Here is a 17,101-nt window from a genome sequence, read left to right as displayed (position 1 = left end):
GGTATAGAGTGGCAAAGTTTGAAAAGCGGAGATTTTATTCGGTCATTTCAGATTGAACATGAGCAATAGCAAATATTGACTGTTGATGAGAAATAAGGACAGTTCTTGACTGTGTGTGTGTGTGTGTGTGTGTGTGTGTGTGTGTGTGTGTGTGTGTGTGTGTGTGTGTGTGTGTGTGTGTGTGTGTGTGCGTGTGTGTGCATGTTTGTTGACATTACCAACTGTTAATCATGTTGTTTATCATGATGAGTCTTGTCCGATAAGCAGCTTTTGCAGCATGGCTTACGTGACATTTCAAATGGAGTACATACACACACACACCAACACAGACACACGTTTGTACTTTTATATTTGTGAGGACCCTCGTTCACCTTTTATATTCCCTAGCCCCTACTTCTAACCATAACCACGTGGTTGGCTTGACCCTAAATAGCCTTAAAGGTCCGGTGTGTAAGATTTACAGGGTTTATTTGCAGAATATGCAAGAAATGGAAAATAACACCTATTAGTACGTTTTCATTAGTGTTTAATCACCTGAAAATAATAATTGTTTTGCATTACCTTAGAATGAGTAGTTTATATCTACAGAGAGCATGGGTCGTCTTCCACGAAGGCCGCCATGTTGCACCAGTATGTTTCTAGAGCACCCCAGAATGAAAAAAACAAACACTGACTCGAGATACGACTTTTTGCATTTTTATGTGAATTTCGTGACTTGCACTCCCTTTGTTTTGAGCACCCATGGCATGACTACGAAATGTACATTTTGTACAACTAAAGTGCATCATCTGAGTTTTCTGAGCACAGTGCTATTAAGCTTCCCTATTAAATTCTATCAAAGTGTGTTATCTCTGAATTCTCTCTCTCTTTCTCCCACTAATGCTCACGTAAATGCATGTGTTTTACGTCACTAGCTTTAAATCTGCCAGTCAAGATGGAGAGAGTGAGGCAGTCTCTTTGCAAATGAATAAAAACCACTGTTAAGCAGCTTAAAAGGTATTGTTAAAATAAAACATGATTCATTTTAATGTAGAGTAATTTTATATAACATCAGCATTTATATTTGGCCCACACTCCATCTAGGTAAATTTTTGGCCCTTCATAGGAAAGATTTTGGGCACCGCTCTTGTATGTGTTTGGATCAGAGAAGAGATGAGATGTTTGCAATTTGCAAGCTCACCACTAGATATCACTAAATCCTATACACTGGTCCTTTAAGATAGCTAATCAAGGTAATGTATTTATAATTATACAAGATTGTGTAACTGACATTATCAAGTCTGTTTGCTGACTTTTTGACTAAACTCAATTTGTGTTACTGTTACTATACAGAGGTATTTACCATTATGACTGAATTATAACTTGTGGGAAGAGAGCCTGCTGTTTAGGAATAAGCTCACCTTAACCTTTAAATCATGTTTTAATTCACAAATAGCCTTTTGAAGAAGTGAAAAACAGCCATAATCTCCACACATTCACACTCAGACAGACCTATTTCACAGCAGCCATGTTGATATGAAATATTAGGGTAAACACGGGTGGTACTGATGATACTAATTAAGGCCCAGTTCCATTTATTGTAACAGAGCCTTTTCAGTGAGCCAGCATGCACAACAGAGGCACCCTGACTCCGTTTGACCTGAATGGTACAGAGCCTTAATTAGTATAACTGTTAACACCTGTGTTTACATGTCACAGTGGCTGCTGTGAAAAAGATCTATTGCTCCTCATGAAGACAGACAGACTCTGTCTCACACACACACACACATGCAAACACACTAATGTGTCCGGATTTGAAACTGTGAGTGGACAAATGTTAAATCCAGGGAGGCAAATCAGCTTAAAGCCATTTAACCTCAGCAGAAGAGACTGAAAATATAATTAAGACTCCTCAGCTCCTGCGGCAGTTTACGCACTGAAATCAAGAACACCCAAACTGCGAGCTCGATCCTGAATATTGAAGGCTGTTTGATTAGACTGTGAGTTACACTGGGTGTGGCTGTGGACAAATCACTGTGACTGACAGCCAGGTCAGCTGGCCTTGAGCCAGCAGCTTCTTGGCAACAGTGGCCTTGTGGGGACTTATTGGCTGAGGATGATTTAAATGGGGTTGAGGGATGGTTGCATCCCGCTTTTTAAGTACAACTTTTGCAAGGCAGTAAATTCAACCTTCTTGGAAAACTATATATTTTACAGTGAGGAGCAAAATTGCGAGGGAACATAACAATTAGCACCTTCACCGCCCCTTTGCTAACAATTATGATTGGATCACTCTGTGCTAATTAGTATCCTGGGACCAGATCTGTCAGTGCTGTAAACAGCCGCTCAGCCGTGGAGGAGGGGGCCGCTGACGTCATGAAAAATGCCCACAGAGCGGCAGAGCAAAGTGCATTAAAACCAGGAAACGCATGCTGATGGTGGGAAAGCCGGTCCCCAGTGTACAAAATCCCACCCAGACTGTGCATTATTACATGACTGCTAATCAAATTGAAGTAAATCTTATTTTTCTGCCTGCAAGTTGATTAGATCAGCATTTGTATCATCTCATTATCTTTATTGTGAACTGACCAACTGACTGTTGGGACTGTACACGGTAAGGAGAAAAGAATTTGGAGTTAAAACAGGTGTAAAAACACTTGCTGTAAGTACACGGGTCCAACAAAATAATAATAAGCTTTTTTTTTCTTTCTTTCTCTCTCTTTGGTCAGCATACACAGTGAAAACTGCATGGGAATATAAGACATAAACAGTTTCAAATACACATTGCTCAGTCATTTTAAAGTCTCTAAAGCCCATTGATAAACAGGCTGGCCTGATTCCAGAACAAAGTGGCGAGGAGTGCACCTGAAGTTAGTAGGAGAGCATTAGTATGGGTCGGCAACAGCAATGACAAACATGTTACAGGTGTTACAGGTCGGATTGTGCTGGAAAAAGCTGCACGCAGCCTAAACTGAATGCAGTATCTTGCTCCTTTTTAGTGACAGTTTGCTTTATGAGTCAGAATGGCACCATGGTCTTTTGTTAATAAACCTGCACTGGAGAGCGCAGTGCTGTTACGCACGGCCGCTTACTGTGTTAACCTTCATTAAATCACCTGATAACAACACCAGGCTGCTACAGTATAACCTTACAGACCTCCACACACATCAGTTTGCTTGGATATAACTCTATATTCTTCATTTTTAGGGAGACGTCTGCTTACCAGGGTTCATTATAGCCTATTTTACAACTTTCCTCTTAGCAAAACTAGCTAATATTTTATCCTTGAAACACACTGCAGCGCAAACGTTGTTGTGTAGCATTAATTACAAAACTATCAGACCAAATATGAAGTGAGCTACATTAGAAATATTGCTAAAATAGAATCAGTCCAATGTAATCATCACCCAATCAGTTTCTTTATTTCTTATTTATATCATCATGATAACTATCTAATGGAGGAAAAAAAAATCTTACTCCATTTGTCTTTGGCTGTAGTACTTTCTGTTTGCTCATTTTCCCATTTAACTGTGAAACGGCGCAGTTTCAGCTTCAGAGCTATGAGACCAGTGATGTGACTGTCTGAGAGAGTATTTAACAATCATCACACCTACTGATCTATATTCAGCTTCACCCAGCCCTTTCACATGTTGCGCTGCTGCACGCACATGAACCAAAATAGAAGTTGTGCGTGGAGATGCACAGTCTGTGTGCCCTGAATATATTCTCACATTGATGCATAAACAGACAGCTGAGGACACCATGCATGTATAACCTTGTGCTTGGCATTTATTATTCAAATTTCAACTGAAGGTGCAAAATATTACATATTAATATTACAAATCAAATAAAACTAATGAAAACACATCACACTGTCCATATAAAAGCACATCAACAAATGTGAAATTAATGAAAATATTTTTTAAGGGCGGTATGAACTCAAATAATCACAATTTGTCACAGAAAGATATGACATAAACATTTAGAGACAATTTTACAGACAGTTACATTTGCAACATGGCTACTGAGTTGAATCTTATTCAGTCCATATTATTGTGCTGTCTTGTTTCTATCGTGACAGAAGGCATGTTTATCATGTAATCTGCCACAATAGACATCCTTGTTGGATAAAGTTCTTTATCTTGAGTTTGACTCTTGAAGTATCATTGAGTATCACACTGGAGGTTTGGATGTCTTCAGTGAGCTGAGTGAGTCAGGAGGACCATCACTGTCTGATTTGGACAGATTTTGAGAAGGTGCAGTGATGAAGACTCTGAGCTCTGGACGCAGGCCTGGGATCGAGTCAATAACCTCTTTTTTCATGTCACCCTGTCATCAATCAATACAGAACTGTCTTCTCTCTTTCCCAGTAAAATCATGCAGCTGTTATACCATCAGTGTATGACTCATGAGGTCAATGTCTCCACCATCCCTGTTCCCTCACCAACACTGCTGTGCACATGACATGAGACCAGTTCACAGCGCAGTGGAATTATTATAACTGACATGTGACTTACTGAGGATTTGTCTGTTTTTTCTAAATTCGCTGCAGGTCCACTGTTTTCACTGTGTTGAGAAGTAATTTGGAGTTGACTTCTTTCAGGCATCAGGTCTGCCACATAAGAAAATACAATGAGCAATATTTTACCAGTGACAAGAACATATTTCAGAGGCAGTTTAATGAAACACCTCTCCTGTGCTTAACACTTCATCTGTCATTATCTGACTTGGTGTGATTTAATTAACCCTGTGCATCTGTTACACCAAGGAGGATAAAAAAAAAAAGTTGGGAAGTAACTAAATTCAATTACTGTATTTAATTAGATTTTTCAGGTATCTTTACTTGAGTATTTACTTTTTACTTTTACTCTCCACATTTTAGCACAGATACCTTTACTTCCTACTCCTTACATTTTCAAAGCAGGCTTGTTACTTTAGTTTTAATGTATATGAGGAGAATTATTGATTTTTTAAAATTTTCCGTTGTTGTGTACTTTTGCCACTCTGAGTATTTGAAAGTGCATTTGAAGGTAAATATAATTTTACAAATAATTTGGCAGTGTAGGTCCTGTCTGTTTGCATGAATTCTGATGGGAACAGGAGCAGCCCGTCATATGTGGCACTTTTTGTTCTCGTAGAGCAGCTGGTCACAGAGGAGTAATCCTCCAGGGGAGGCTCTGGCAGAGCGCCAGCTGTGCTTTGGTCTCTTGGCTCATTTAGTAGCTGGAGTCAAAAAGCCACTACATCTTGACGTCACACAGCTGTTACACAAGGGTCAGATAAACTTGTCGTGTGAGACAATGTAAGCGATGATTTATGAGCAGCATAAGCATCTATGCTACAGTTAGGGAACATAAATATTCAATAAAACATAGTGACATTATTGCAAGATGCTGCACTGATGCAAATCATTTTCTTCTGTGTATGGGAACGGACATTAAATCACTGCAGCCCACAGGGGAGGTAAGTTATATAATATTAAGTTATAATATTATGGCTATATTGTCTATATGGTAAGTTTATTCATTTATTCCTGAAGGATCAGTGAGTACAATTTTTTTGACAGTTGGCTTGCAGATTGTAAACACCTTGCCTCTCTCTCTTCCAAGCATGTAGGAGAACCTATGGTGGTTATGAAACGAACAGAAAACTGTACAGAGCCAGTGTTTGTTTGTCTGCTCTGGGCTGCTGGTGCACCGTCTGTGGATATAAACAGCTCACTCTAAGGTAACAAAAACACAATTCTTGTTTTCAGGTAATTATACACTAATGATAACATACTTATGAATATTATATTCCATATTCTGCTAGTACTTCTTATAAATCTGATGCACATGACCTTTAAGTAATGTTTAACTTTTTATCTTGATGGTTGTGGTTATTTTTTATCTTTATCTCTTAGTACCTTATACACACCAATAGGTACCTTGATATCCTTGGGCACAGTTCTTTTATCCGTTCTACAGGTCTGGCTGAAAATTAGGGGGACAGAGCGCAGGGCCCCCGAGGGAACAATCTGCCATGGACATCAAGTCAGCTGAGTCAGCGATCTTCTTTGAGACCCTTCTTGAAACATACTTTTATTGGAGAGCCTCTTTACAGTTTTACCTGAGTTCTAACTGTTTCCATTCAGTTTATTATAATTCAGTTCAGTAGGCTTTATTGGTTTGCATGTCATATAAACAATGTTACCATGTTTCTTAAAAATCTTTTTTTTTTCCTATTATTTTTTCTTGCTCTCCAAGTTGTTTTTATTTGTCTTCTTTTAAAGCTGGATGATTTTATACCTTGTCAGGGTTTTTGTAAAGTTTGTAATGTGGATTTTGAAAAGTGCTCTATAAATAGAATTGTTATTATTATCATTAGGAGTAGTAGTAGTTTTAGTAAGCTTTATGTATTAAAGAAGCGTCATTGCAAGCAAGATCTCTTTTACAAGAGAGACTTAAGTAAAGTAAGTAGAGTAAAAATCAGGACACGTTCCCTTTGTGTGTGGCAGCTCTTAACTGTAAGAGTAGACTCAGAGTGATTTAAAGTCATTTTTTAAGCTTTAATGTCTGTTTTTTTAAAAGTCTGCATCAACTAGGTCTTCTTTAATGAATTCTTGATCGTCTGAGACAGAGACAAACAAAACTGGGGCTACTTCCATCAGGCCGCTCCTGTTGTGCCATATAGCCGCCCGATGTAGGTTAAGGGACAAAACTAAAATTATCTCTGACCCAACTTCTTCACAGTGAGTGTGAACAAACAGAAGCCTGTAGGATGGTCTCATCGAATCGACCCAAACCAAATGAAGCTGCTGGCGGAGAAGAGAAAAACAAAATGTAAGTCAGAATTTAGTAGAAAGAATTTGACACAAAGCAGAAATTTAAAAGAACGGAAGAATATTAACATTTTAAGTTGATACAGAGATGTATGATGTGACTGTTGTTCCTTAGAAGTTTAAGTTGTATAGTCAGTTTCATAGATATCATCACAGTTATTTCATAAGTGAATGACATTGACTGAGTCAACAAAGGAATAGATTTTTACTGGTGTTATTGGTGTGAGAAGAAACTGACAGTAGACAATCACATTTTTACATGAAGAAAAGGGCACTATGTCCAAACACAAGCATGATGTTGTCTTATATAAACATTAAAGGAGACATCAGATAATCTAAAACATACTGACACAGGATGCTGCCTCAGTAAAAAAGCCATTTTCCAGCACAAATTGATTAAATGATCGATAAACTGACTCATTTGCATAGTGTTAGACCGCTGAGTTTGCAGGTGGATCTACATTTATTGGATAGAAGACAACCTTGTGAATATGGTGACCTTCTTTAAGTAGGTAAGTGCTAAAATGTGCATCCTACCACACCATCAGGAAGATCACTTTACCTTTAGATAGGGACTTATACAGTTTCTGTAATGAACAACTTCTTAACATTTACAACTGAAGATTGGATGAATCAGTGTAAGAACCCTTAATAAGGGTTTATTAACATTTATAACTACAGATGACTTAAAATGACAATCCTGCAAGGCTTTATCAATTTCGGCCATTTCTCATGTGACCCCCCATGAAAAATAATTGCCCACCCTGATCTAAAACGTACCCAGGGAGTTCTACTGAGGATCTTATTGTATTTCAAGGGTTTTATCAAGTACCCACCAAAAGGGTTCTACTGAGAACCCTTTTATAAGATTGTACAAAGAACCCCGGACAAACCCTTGATGAGAGCGTTGTTCAAGGATTTCAACAATCGTTGTAGAATTCTTTTGTTTGTTTTTTTCAGAAAGAGTCTGTGGATGAAAAGGGACCTTAATGAAAATATGGAAAGCACCTTTTCTTCAAAAAACAGTTCTTCAGAAGCACTGTGATCTGCGTAGAACCTCAGGCCCTCAGGAGGAACCCTTTAGGAACCTTTATTTTTAAGAATGTATATGTCAGACTCTGCACATACATCATTCTGTACAGTGAAGCTCAAACATTCAACTGAAGAAACAAGAAGAAACCATATTTTTTAGTGGAAGTGAACTTTTAAAAAAAAAAAAAAAAGACTCAGTGACTCAAAAACAAATGGATTATTATCAAAATATTTGACTATTGATTTGATAGCTGACAGGTAATAGATTAATTGTTAAAGCTCTAAAACCACTGATAATTTGTTTCACACTTTCTAATAAGACATTAGAGAACATTTGTTACTTCCCTGCAATCATAAATGTTAATAAAACAATAAATGTTATAACAATGATCCATTAAGTCTGCAGTTGTGAATGTTAATACATTATTAATAAAAGGCTTCTGGAGGTCCAGAGAGCTGAATAAGACAAAATGTGTAATGCAGCAGGAGGATTTTCTACAACCTGTCTTATTAGTGGCTAACTGATCTATAGAGCATTGCTGAATTATTTATCAGCCATTAATGAAGCCATTAGTTACTCTTAATAAAGGAAGCCTTATTAGTAGGGCCAGAGTGATATAACAGTCATGCAATATTATCAGCCTGATACTGGACTGGCACATCTGTCTATATCAGTTTTTTTTTTTTTTTACAGAGCATAATGCAGATTGTTTTTATTTATCCTTTATTTTTATAGACAGCATTCTATGTATATTTGATCCTTCCTCTTAATCAATGTTGTTATATTTGTGTTTTTAATTTATAGTTATTAACACAGTCAGAATTTTTTTTCAACACTTTTGAAGAGTCAGTATCGGTAATTTAACTCTTTATAGAGAGTTACCATAACCCTAATCTTAACACTAATTTAGTGTAATTATTGTCTCTTTTTGGAGTTAAACCAGCACTCCTTAACACTAACCAGTGTAAAGTGTCTCTCAGCACTTTTATGTAGTGTTAGACATTAACTCTCTCACATAATTTGTTAATTATAAGTGTTATCACCAGCTTTAAAGGAAAGGGCCATGTTTTCCTGGGACTGGGTGAGGCTTTTCTTTGTTTGTTGTTGCTTTGTTTTATGTTTGTACTTTAAAGCAGTGTTTCCCAGACTTATTTTCAGGGGACCATTTCAGCCCAGTTCACAGTAGGCCTTGTCAATACGTCTTGGGAAGAGTTCATTTGTGTATAAATGAATGTTCTTGACCATTTTTACTGCCATTTCTTCATCACTATTATCTTGACACATTATCAAAAACATATACCTTATGAATGAGAAATAAATGGTCAAGTTAACAGGTCATCTATTTATTATATTTCCACTCATTTTTAATCAATATAGGACCTTTTAGCCTACGTCATAGATTTGGAGACAAAGTAAGCACATTTAGGCAGAATTAACAAGCTCTCATTTTTTCTTTTCTTTAAAACAATATGCACATTTTAAATCTTTAATTTGCAGAATTTCCTCCATGGTCTTTTAATTTATTTGGGGATCCAAGTAAGATCTCCTGTGACCCACCTGACCCAGTTGAGATTGACTGGTCTGGAGTAAGAAAAACTGAATCTGAATATAAAAATACCAGTGAAATTTACTGTTTTTGTGCTCTGATGTAATTTTGGATCTAATATATTTAAGTAAAGAATATTTGCCGATATATTGGATTTTTTTTTTTTTTTAATTCCATAATTGGCATCAGCCCCCAAAACCTACGTATTATAAAATTGAACCTTTAATTCTTCAAATGATGCCTAGCCTAGAAGGTCTGATTGAAAAAACAGATTTAAAAGTGCGTGCGCACACATTTCTGTCATCTTTCTTTGTCTCTCCCTGTGCGCGTGCGTGAGCCTCTTGTGCGCGCGCACGGTTGAGCGCTCTCCTCCTGGTTCATGTCGGTGACACACAGGAACACAGCGGGATCTCACGCACTCACAGCCGGGCCGTGGAGAGGGACACAGGGAGGGACAGAGGGAGGGACGGCGAGGAGGAAAGAGTGCCAGAGAGTTGTTGGACTGCCGCCGCCGAGTGTGAGGAGGGAGGAAGATCTGAGGAAGAGGATGAAAAAGTGAATCCGCGATCCTTCATCTCTCACCTGAAGTTTGATTCAACAGCCAGCGGCAGCGGCAGCAGCGGTGCTCCATGAGCGGAAAAACGAAAGGCAAAGAGGATAAAGACCATGCCGCCAAACGTGAGTGATGATCAACCAGTCAGATGCGAGAAAGTATGAAATCTAAGTGTTTTTTTATTTCTCTATTGTCAGCAAAAAGAGGGAATTTCTGCTTAGATCAGCACTCACTCCCCACAGTCAATACAGGGCATGTGAACTGGACTACTTTAATAATCGTTGGACGCGTGTTTCAATTTGTAGGTTGTAAATAAACCTCCAGAAAATGTATTTATAGATGATGTTGATGTTATCTACACGTTTTCTCTGCAGCTCACAGCTTTATTACAAATGACAGGACGGGACCCACAAACCTTGCATGTTGTTTATTACATGGTGCTCAAGATGAAACATCCAATATATGTCGATCTAGTAAAATCACTGACATAGGCTATTGTCCCCCCCACAGAGGGGGTTACTGCCCTCGGATCTCATTTCAGCGGCGCGCACACACAAATTCATCTTCTGCCCTCTGGACAGCAATAAAATTGACGCGCGATACACCGCAAAGGAAACTGGGAAACTATCATTGCCATGGAGACAAAAAAGGGTGTTGCCCGCATGCTGAGCGCGACCATGCATCATAATGTATGCATGAGACCCATTCACAAAAAGCCTAAAGATGCAAGGAGGGATTTCAATTACAGCGCATTAAGGCTGGACAAGAATGTGGGTATTAAAATGTTCTTGCTCATTCCACAAACGATATTTATATTTTCCCCTAAAAATCTTACAGTTGATGTTTCTTTACATTGGCTATGTTTCTAATGATATCAAATGGATTTTTTTAATTTTCATAGTAAACAATTTATCATTATAGCAATTTAATTCATTGTAAATCTGCTGTCTTCATTGCAGGTGCTCAGCTGTGACAATTAAAACATTTCCAATAAAGTCTGACGTAGCCTGACCGATACTAGATTTTTAGAGGACTGATACTGATATTAGGGTGTAAAAAATATATGATATTAACATATAAGCCAATATTCTTAATACAGAATATAATATAGAGAATATGGAATATATACATTAACACATCTTTTGCAATGAATCGAGAAAGTGGTTAATGCTTGTGACCAAGATATGTAGTGGAGAAAGTATAAACAAGTTCCCATAAGAAACGCAGTAACTAATCTTGTAAACTACACAAAGTGTCCAATACATGACATCAATAATTAGCCCAACCATAAATTAATCGTTGCCAGAATGTTTCACTAGCAACACACAATTATTGGAAATTTGATCAAAATTACATTATGGCCTACTTCAATTTCCAGATCACAGGAGGTTCGATATATGTTAAAGGTGAAATGTGTATCAGAATACCATTTTAAAATAAATATTGTCAGGCTGCAGAGATTCTATTCTACAGACTTATGAAAACACATTCCTATAAAACTCACACCTTTATCATTTTAATGTTTCTCAATGAAAAAGCTGATGCATAAAAAAAATAATACAGTTTGACAAAACTTCTGATTGCAGAAATCTTGTTCAAGTAAGTTTTTGTGTGCAACGTCTTCTTGACAGTTAGTGAGAGCTGCGGTGTTTATTGTTGTGAGCCCCAACAGCCACAAGAGGCAACAATGAGCCTATTCCACATGTGAAAACACACTTCAACAAGCACACAATCGTGAGATTTGTGCTATATTGGAAGTACTTCTTGATTTTACAAGAAATAAGACTTCTAGGTTGAAGACTAACTTGGTTGGTTTAACAAACGGTGTCTAGATTTCTATGTGAAAGTCTCTCATGCAGTGGATACGACAGTCAAGGGCTACACTTATCACAGAAAAAAACATGAACTATGACAAAAAAAGTATCACAAAACATACATTATAAGTGGTGTACCTATAGATAATACTTAAACAAAGGTATCTGAGTGGATAAATGCTTGAACCGGTCACAGGCCTGACAAAAGGCTGGATGTAGCAACAAGAAGTTAGACTGAAGCTAACTGCTGGTGACTAGTAGGCTAGTAAACCTTATTTATGGTAACCTTTACACATAAAACACATTGAGAGGCGAGAAAAGCAAACGCATCAATAATCAGAAAAAAAGACAATAAACGCAAGCCAATAAACAAGAGGGCGTGATTTATCCGATGATAAACCCACTGAGAGGTCAGGACAATAACCCTTGTACACTGTCATGGATTTCAATTCAACTGTCACTGTGGAAAAGGTGATTTAACACATTTTTGAGGACATAATTTGTGGTGTTTATAGTGTAACTGCCACATAAATAACACGGGCCAATATTAGATATTTCTGTATAATGCAACCTATTTCAACTTTACCAGAAAATAAAGCTTCATAACCTCTAGTAGTCTCATAAAAGCTGTTTTTAATAACTAAAACAGCATTTGTTGACACACTAATGTATCGCATTGTTTTACACAGCTGTTTCTATATTTTGCTCAGTGTATAGTGAGTTTGAGCATCACTTCCAAGTGACTTGTTTAGACATAAAAATGAAAGTAACGTTGTCAGTTTCCAAAATAAAGAAGGAGAATATGTAAAATATAATTATAAAATTATATAATTATTTAAAAATAATTATGAAATGACAATTATATGTCATCAGAGATTAAGGAAACATGCTAAGTTGAAATACAGGCTTCTCTGACAACATCACAACAGCCAGCATCTCTCCTTTAATACTTTTTGTCCAGGCTGCAGTAACTGCTTTTGTTTGTTTGCTTCACATTCATTAGAGTTGAAATTAATGCTGAATGTTTGCAGAATGAGTCTGTGTCTGTTTATTAGTTCTAAGAAAATCATTAATAATCTTTTAGAAGAAGTAGCTGTTTATAACGGTTAAATTGCGCATTATGTTAATGGAGTCTGGCAGGCAGTAAGGCAGCGTGTGTATTTTCAGAGCAGTTCTCAGGATAACTGGCCTAACTTTACATCGACAGACAAACAGCTGACAGCAACTTCGTAACTTAAATAAAGACAGAGACAAACACACCAGCAACGTTTGCTCTCACAATCACAGAAATATGCCAAGTTTGTTGTACTTTTTGACTAAAGTATCTTCAGCAAAGACTCACTCCCTCAGACATGCAGGGTTATATGTCACCTTGTACTTTCTGTATATAATAATAGTGGCGAAAGGATTAAGTTAGGGAAGAACATGAACTCATTAACATTTTGTTCTTAAAGAGATTAGGCTTATATAAATGTGGCGTGTGTGTTTCTGTGTGTGTGTGTGTGTGTGTGTGTGTGGAGTCACAAATAAGCAGCAGGAGAGGCATAGAGACACTATTGTTAATTAACCTTGATTATGACACAGCAGTGTGGCACCAGAGGTCACCGTTGTACAGCAATTAAGACCCACCCAATCACTGAACCACATCTGATGCTTCACTGATGTCGTGATATCAGCACATATCCAGTAATAATGCATCCAACTTTCTTTAGCAGTGCTGGCAGCCTGGCAATAGATGTCAGTGGGTCCACCACTCTGCGTGGACAGGAGGAAAACCAACTCACAGCGTCAGGTTATTTTACTCTGGTTGGCTACTTTCTTATGTTCAGCAAAAAATAAAACAGTAAAACAATGGTTTACAAGATTTCAGCAACATAATTTTATTTAATCCTGGTGTCTCCAGATTAACCGTACAGACCAAATATACTATACTATACTAATATAATTTCTAACATTTACGTCTCCTCTCACTGACACAAATAGAGTCAACAACTCTCACTGTAACAAATACAATGCAAAGCTACATAATGCACAGCTGTTGTAATATGCTGTATAAAATTTAGATAAAAGACAGATAATTATAAGGCATACCTCATAATGTTGCTGTGTCAACAAGAAGTTTTCACTGTATTTTCCACAAGGTGTGCAGATATACATCAGCAAATCAACTCTGTCAATTACATAACATACTGGTATACCAAGGCACTTATAAAAAGGCAAACAATACATCAGAAAATAATGATAACAATTAAATAAAATAGCAAGAGGAAAATCTAAAGCTGGAAGCAGACATTCCAGAAACTGCCATCAATGCACAGACTGCCCTTTGCCCAGTTGTCGCTGTTTAGCCATGTTTTTGCCAGTCGTAATTTTTTTTTTTTCACAATGAGAAATGCTTTCATAAATCATTAAACAGGTGCACTTTTGTTTAATAAATCAATTTATCTCCTGAAAATGCACTGACAGACAGACCGCACACTGACAGAGAACTTTATTGAATATTTGCACCAACAGATTCATCCTGCTCACAATTAACATTATTATGCAGCTTGAAAGTGGTTTCATTTGTTGGTTCTTAATGGTCACCAGGAGAGCAAACAGGCTCCATATACTGGTTTTACAAGTCTTCCAGAAAGGGAAACAGGTTACACACTCTCAGACTGAAGTTTAACAGGCAGCAGTGATGTTGGTTGTAATGTAATGTATGGTTTGTAAACACGGCTGTGTTTATGTTCGTCTCGTTTGTCTCTGTGGATATTGGTGTTAATGATGTGAGAGGTGTTGCACATGGGAGAAGTTGTTAGCCTTTGCAGAAATCTGTCTGCCTATTTTGCATGTGGTTCATGGCCTATTTTAACTCAAACCGTGATCTTTACTACACCTATCCAAGTACTTTTCATACCTAAACCAAACAAAACTGCAACAGAAAACTGAAAATTAATAAAAAACTGAAGGTAATAAGTCAATTGAGTCTATAAAATAAATAAAAATTAAAGCTACAGTTGGTAACTTTTGTAAAAAAAAAAAAGAAAAAAAAAAAGTAATATTTGCTGAAACTGTCACTACATCCAGACAGTAATACATGAGACAGATAATATGTGAAAGAAATCATGTTGCTCTGGCTCCTCCTAGTGCTTCTAATGGCATTTGCAAGAATCCACTGCACCTGAGCAAAAACAACCAGTAAGAGCCAGCTTCCAACACAAAACATCACCAAACGGACCTCCTCTGAATTAAAACTAAATATTTCATTTTTGTTATTTACCTAATTTATGTGCACTCGTTCCATGTTAGCTCCATGTGAGAGCCTTAACTGAACTTTGCTGCACTTTGTCTCCTCTGCTGTACATCCATGGGCTCCACACACACAGAGCAGAGGATAGACAGGGTGACAGGTGTCACTTACTCACCCAGTGTATGGGTTTACATCACTTCACCCTTCTTGGTCACCTGGAAATGGTTGTCAGATGCTGTTGTTTTGGGTTGGAAGCTGGCTCTGATTGGCTGCTTTCATCCAGATGTGGTGGGCTCTTGCAGATGCCAGCAGGAGCACTAAGAGGAGCCAGAGGAACCTGTTTTTTTTTTTTTTCACGTTATCTGTCTCATGTACTTCTGTCAGGATATAGTGCCAGTGCCAGTTTTAGATGTTATCAGCTGTAGCTTTACATGGGAGTCAAACACCAGTGGAAGTCCTGTGCTTAACCCACTCATCCACCACAACCTGCTCCAGGTGTGGACTTTCTCTGTTTGTACTACGTCTGACTTTGTAGAGACTTTCTGCCCAAAAGCCCTTTCTGTCAGAAAGCATTTCTTTCCAGAGATGGGAAATAACTAAGTACAAATACTTTGTTACTGTAATGGAGTATAGTCAAGTATTTATTTTTCTTACAACTTTTTAATTTTACTCCCTACATTTGAACACAAAGTACTTTTTACTTTTTACTTTTTGAAAACAGGCTTGTTACTTCAGTTTCAGTGCCCTTGAGAGGAATTATGGATTATTTTTATTTTGCATCACATGCCACCTTCCCAACATCAAAACTGATTTCAACCTAAATGAATGGGACAGTAACATGAAGAAAAGATGATTCCTTGGTATATCCATCAGTGTGTATCATGCAGAACAGATAGAACAAGACAAAAATGACTTAAAAGACATAACAAGACTCAACAACAGACAAAAGTGCTGCACAGAAACAGACAGTAGAAATGTCCTTCAGAGGGCGACTTTTTACTTTTATACTTTGAGCACATTTAAGGTCTGCACGCTTTCACTTTTACTTGAGTAAAAAATTTGAATCAATACTTCTACTTTTACCAGAGTCTTTTTTTAAACACAATCTTTACTTCTGCTTGAGCAAAGAATGTCTACTTTTTCCACTTCTGGGGATTTTCTGACAGAAGGATTTCTGCTTTGTGGCAGGAACTCCTGAAGGTCAAGTCAAGCCAGATTTTATTCATACAGCCCAATATTACATACCACAATTTGGGGGCTTTACTATCAGTGGAGGGTAAGACGCCCTCTGTAAGTCAAACTTCTCCCATGTGCAGAGGCTGAACATCTGGCGACCTGGCAACAACAGAAACAGATCTTATTCTGGGTTTAGATATTACCCATTAACTCTTTTATGCACGCAGACACATTCACCTTTCTCACAACCTCTCTTTTTCTATGTGATGACAAAATGGCGCCATCTAGCGGCCGATTCTTTTAATTACTGCTTACTGTGAATGACAGCTGATACTCCCCAAAATATGAAGGGAAACACAAGAGATTGGCTGCTGGCTATCTGCCCAGGCTGCTGGCCTGGGAGCCTTTTCCGAAACGTACCTGCTGGCATCTTTGTGGTTTGCTATTTCAAGCCAAGGCTACAAAGCTATTCTGGGCAGTGTTACGTGTTTGTTCAAAGATAAAATGGTATTTCATTTCAGTTGAAACAAAAGGAGGAAAGAAAGAAAGGAACGCAGTGAGACACAGGCACACAGTGACCCAGTCGATCCATCAACTTGATCTAATAGAGTTATTTCCTCATCACAGGAAGCTTTAGTAGTCTAATGATACAATTATGTGGGCAAAAACAACAGTAACATTGTTTCCCTGAAAAGATTGCTTTTTGTTGCCTCACAGAGATCTGGAAAATCAGAACAAGAAGCTCATTTATTTCCAAGATAACTTTGATGCTTCTTCTTCTATTAGCTTTACTCTTCAAGTTGCTGAGTGTGCATGTTCTCCAGCAACATCCTGCTTCACTGCATTCAACGGCTTTTATAGGCTCCTGCCCTGCAGTGTAGAGACACTTTGCTATCTGTAATAATTTCTCTATCGTCTCAGTGATATGGATGCCGCTGTGTTTTA

At 37.7% G+C, this 17,101-nt stretch overlaps 1 protein-coding gene across 1 annotated transcript in view; it reads left to right on the top strand.

The window, feature by feature from the left end:
- Positions 1 to 9,748: 9,748 nt before the first annotated feature.
- LOC146319133 (fibroblast growth factor 13-like) overlaps positions 9,749 to 17,101 on the top strand; it is a 31,414-nt gene continuing 24,061 nt past the window's right edge. Inside the window, exon 1 of the mRNA XM_084729735.1 lies at positions 9,749 to 10,056. Within this exon, the coding sequence (XP_084585861.1) occupies positions 10,008 to 10,056 (49 nt within the window). The 5' untranslated portion in view covers positions 9,749 to 10,007. The remainder of the gene's footprint in view (positions 10,057 to 17,101) is intronic.

Source organism: Lutjanus erythropterus, chromosome 11, assembly GCF_056507025.1.
Source record: "Lutjanus erythropterus isolate fLutEry1 chromosome 11, fLutEry1.hap2, whole genome shotgun sequence".
Lineage (NCBI taxonomy): Eukaryota > Metazoa > Chordata > Actinopteri > Lutjaniformes > Lutjanidae > Lutjanus > Lutjanus erythropterus.
This window is presented reverse-complemented; position numbering and strand designations above follow the sequence as displayed.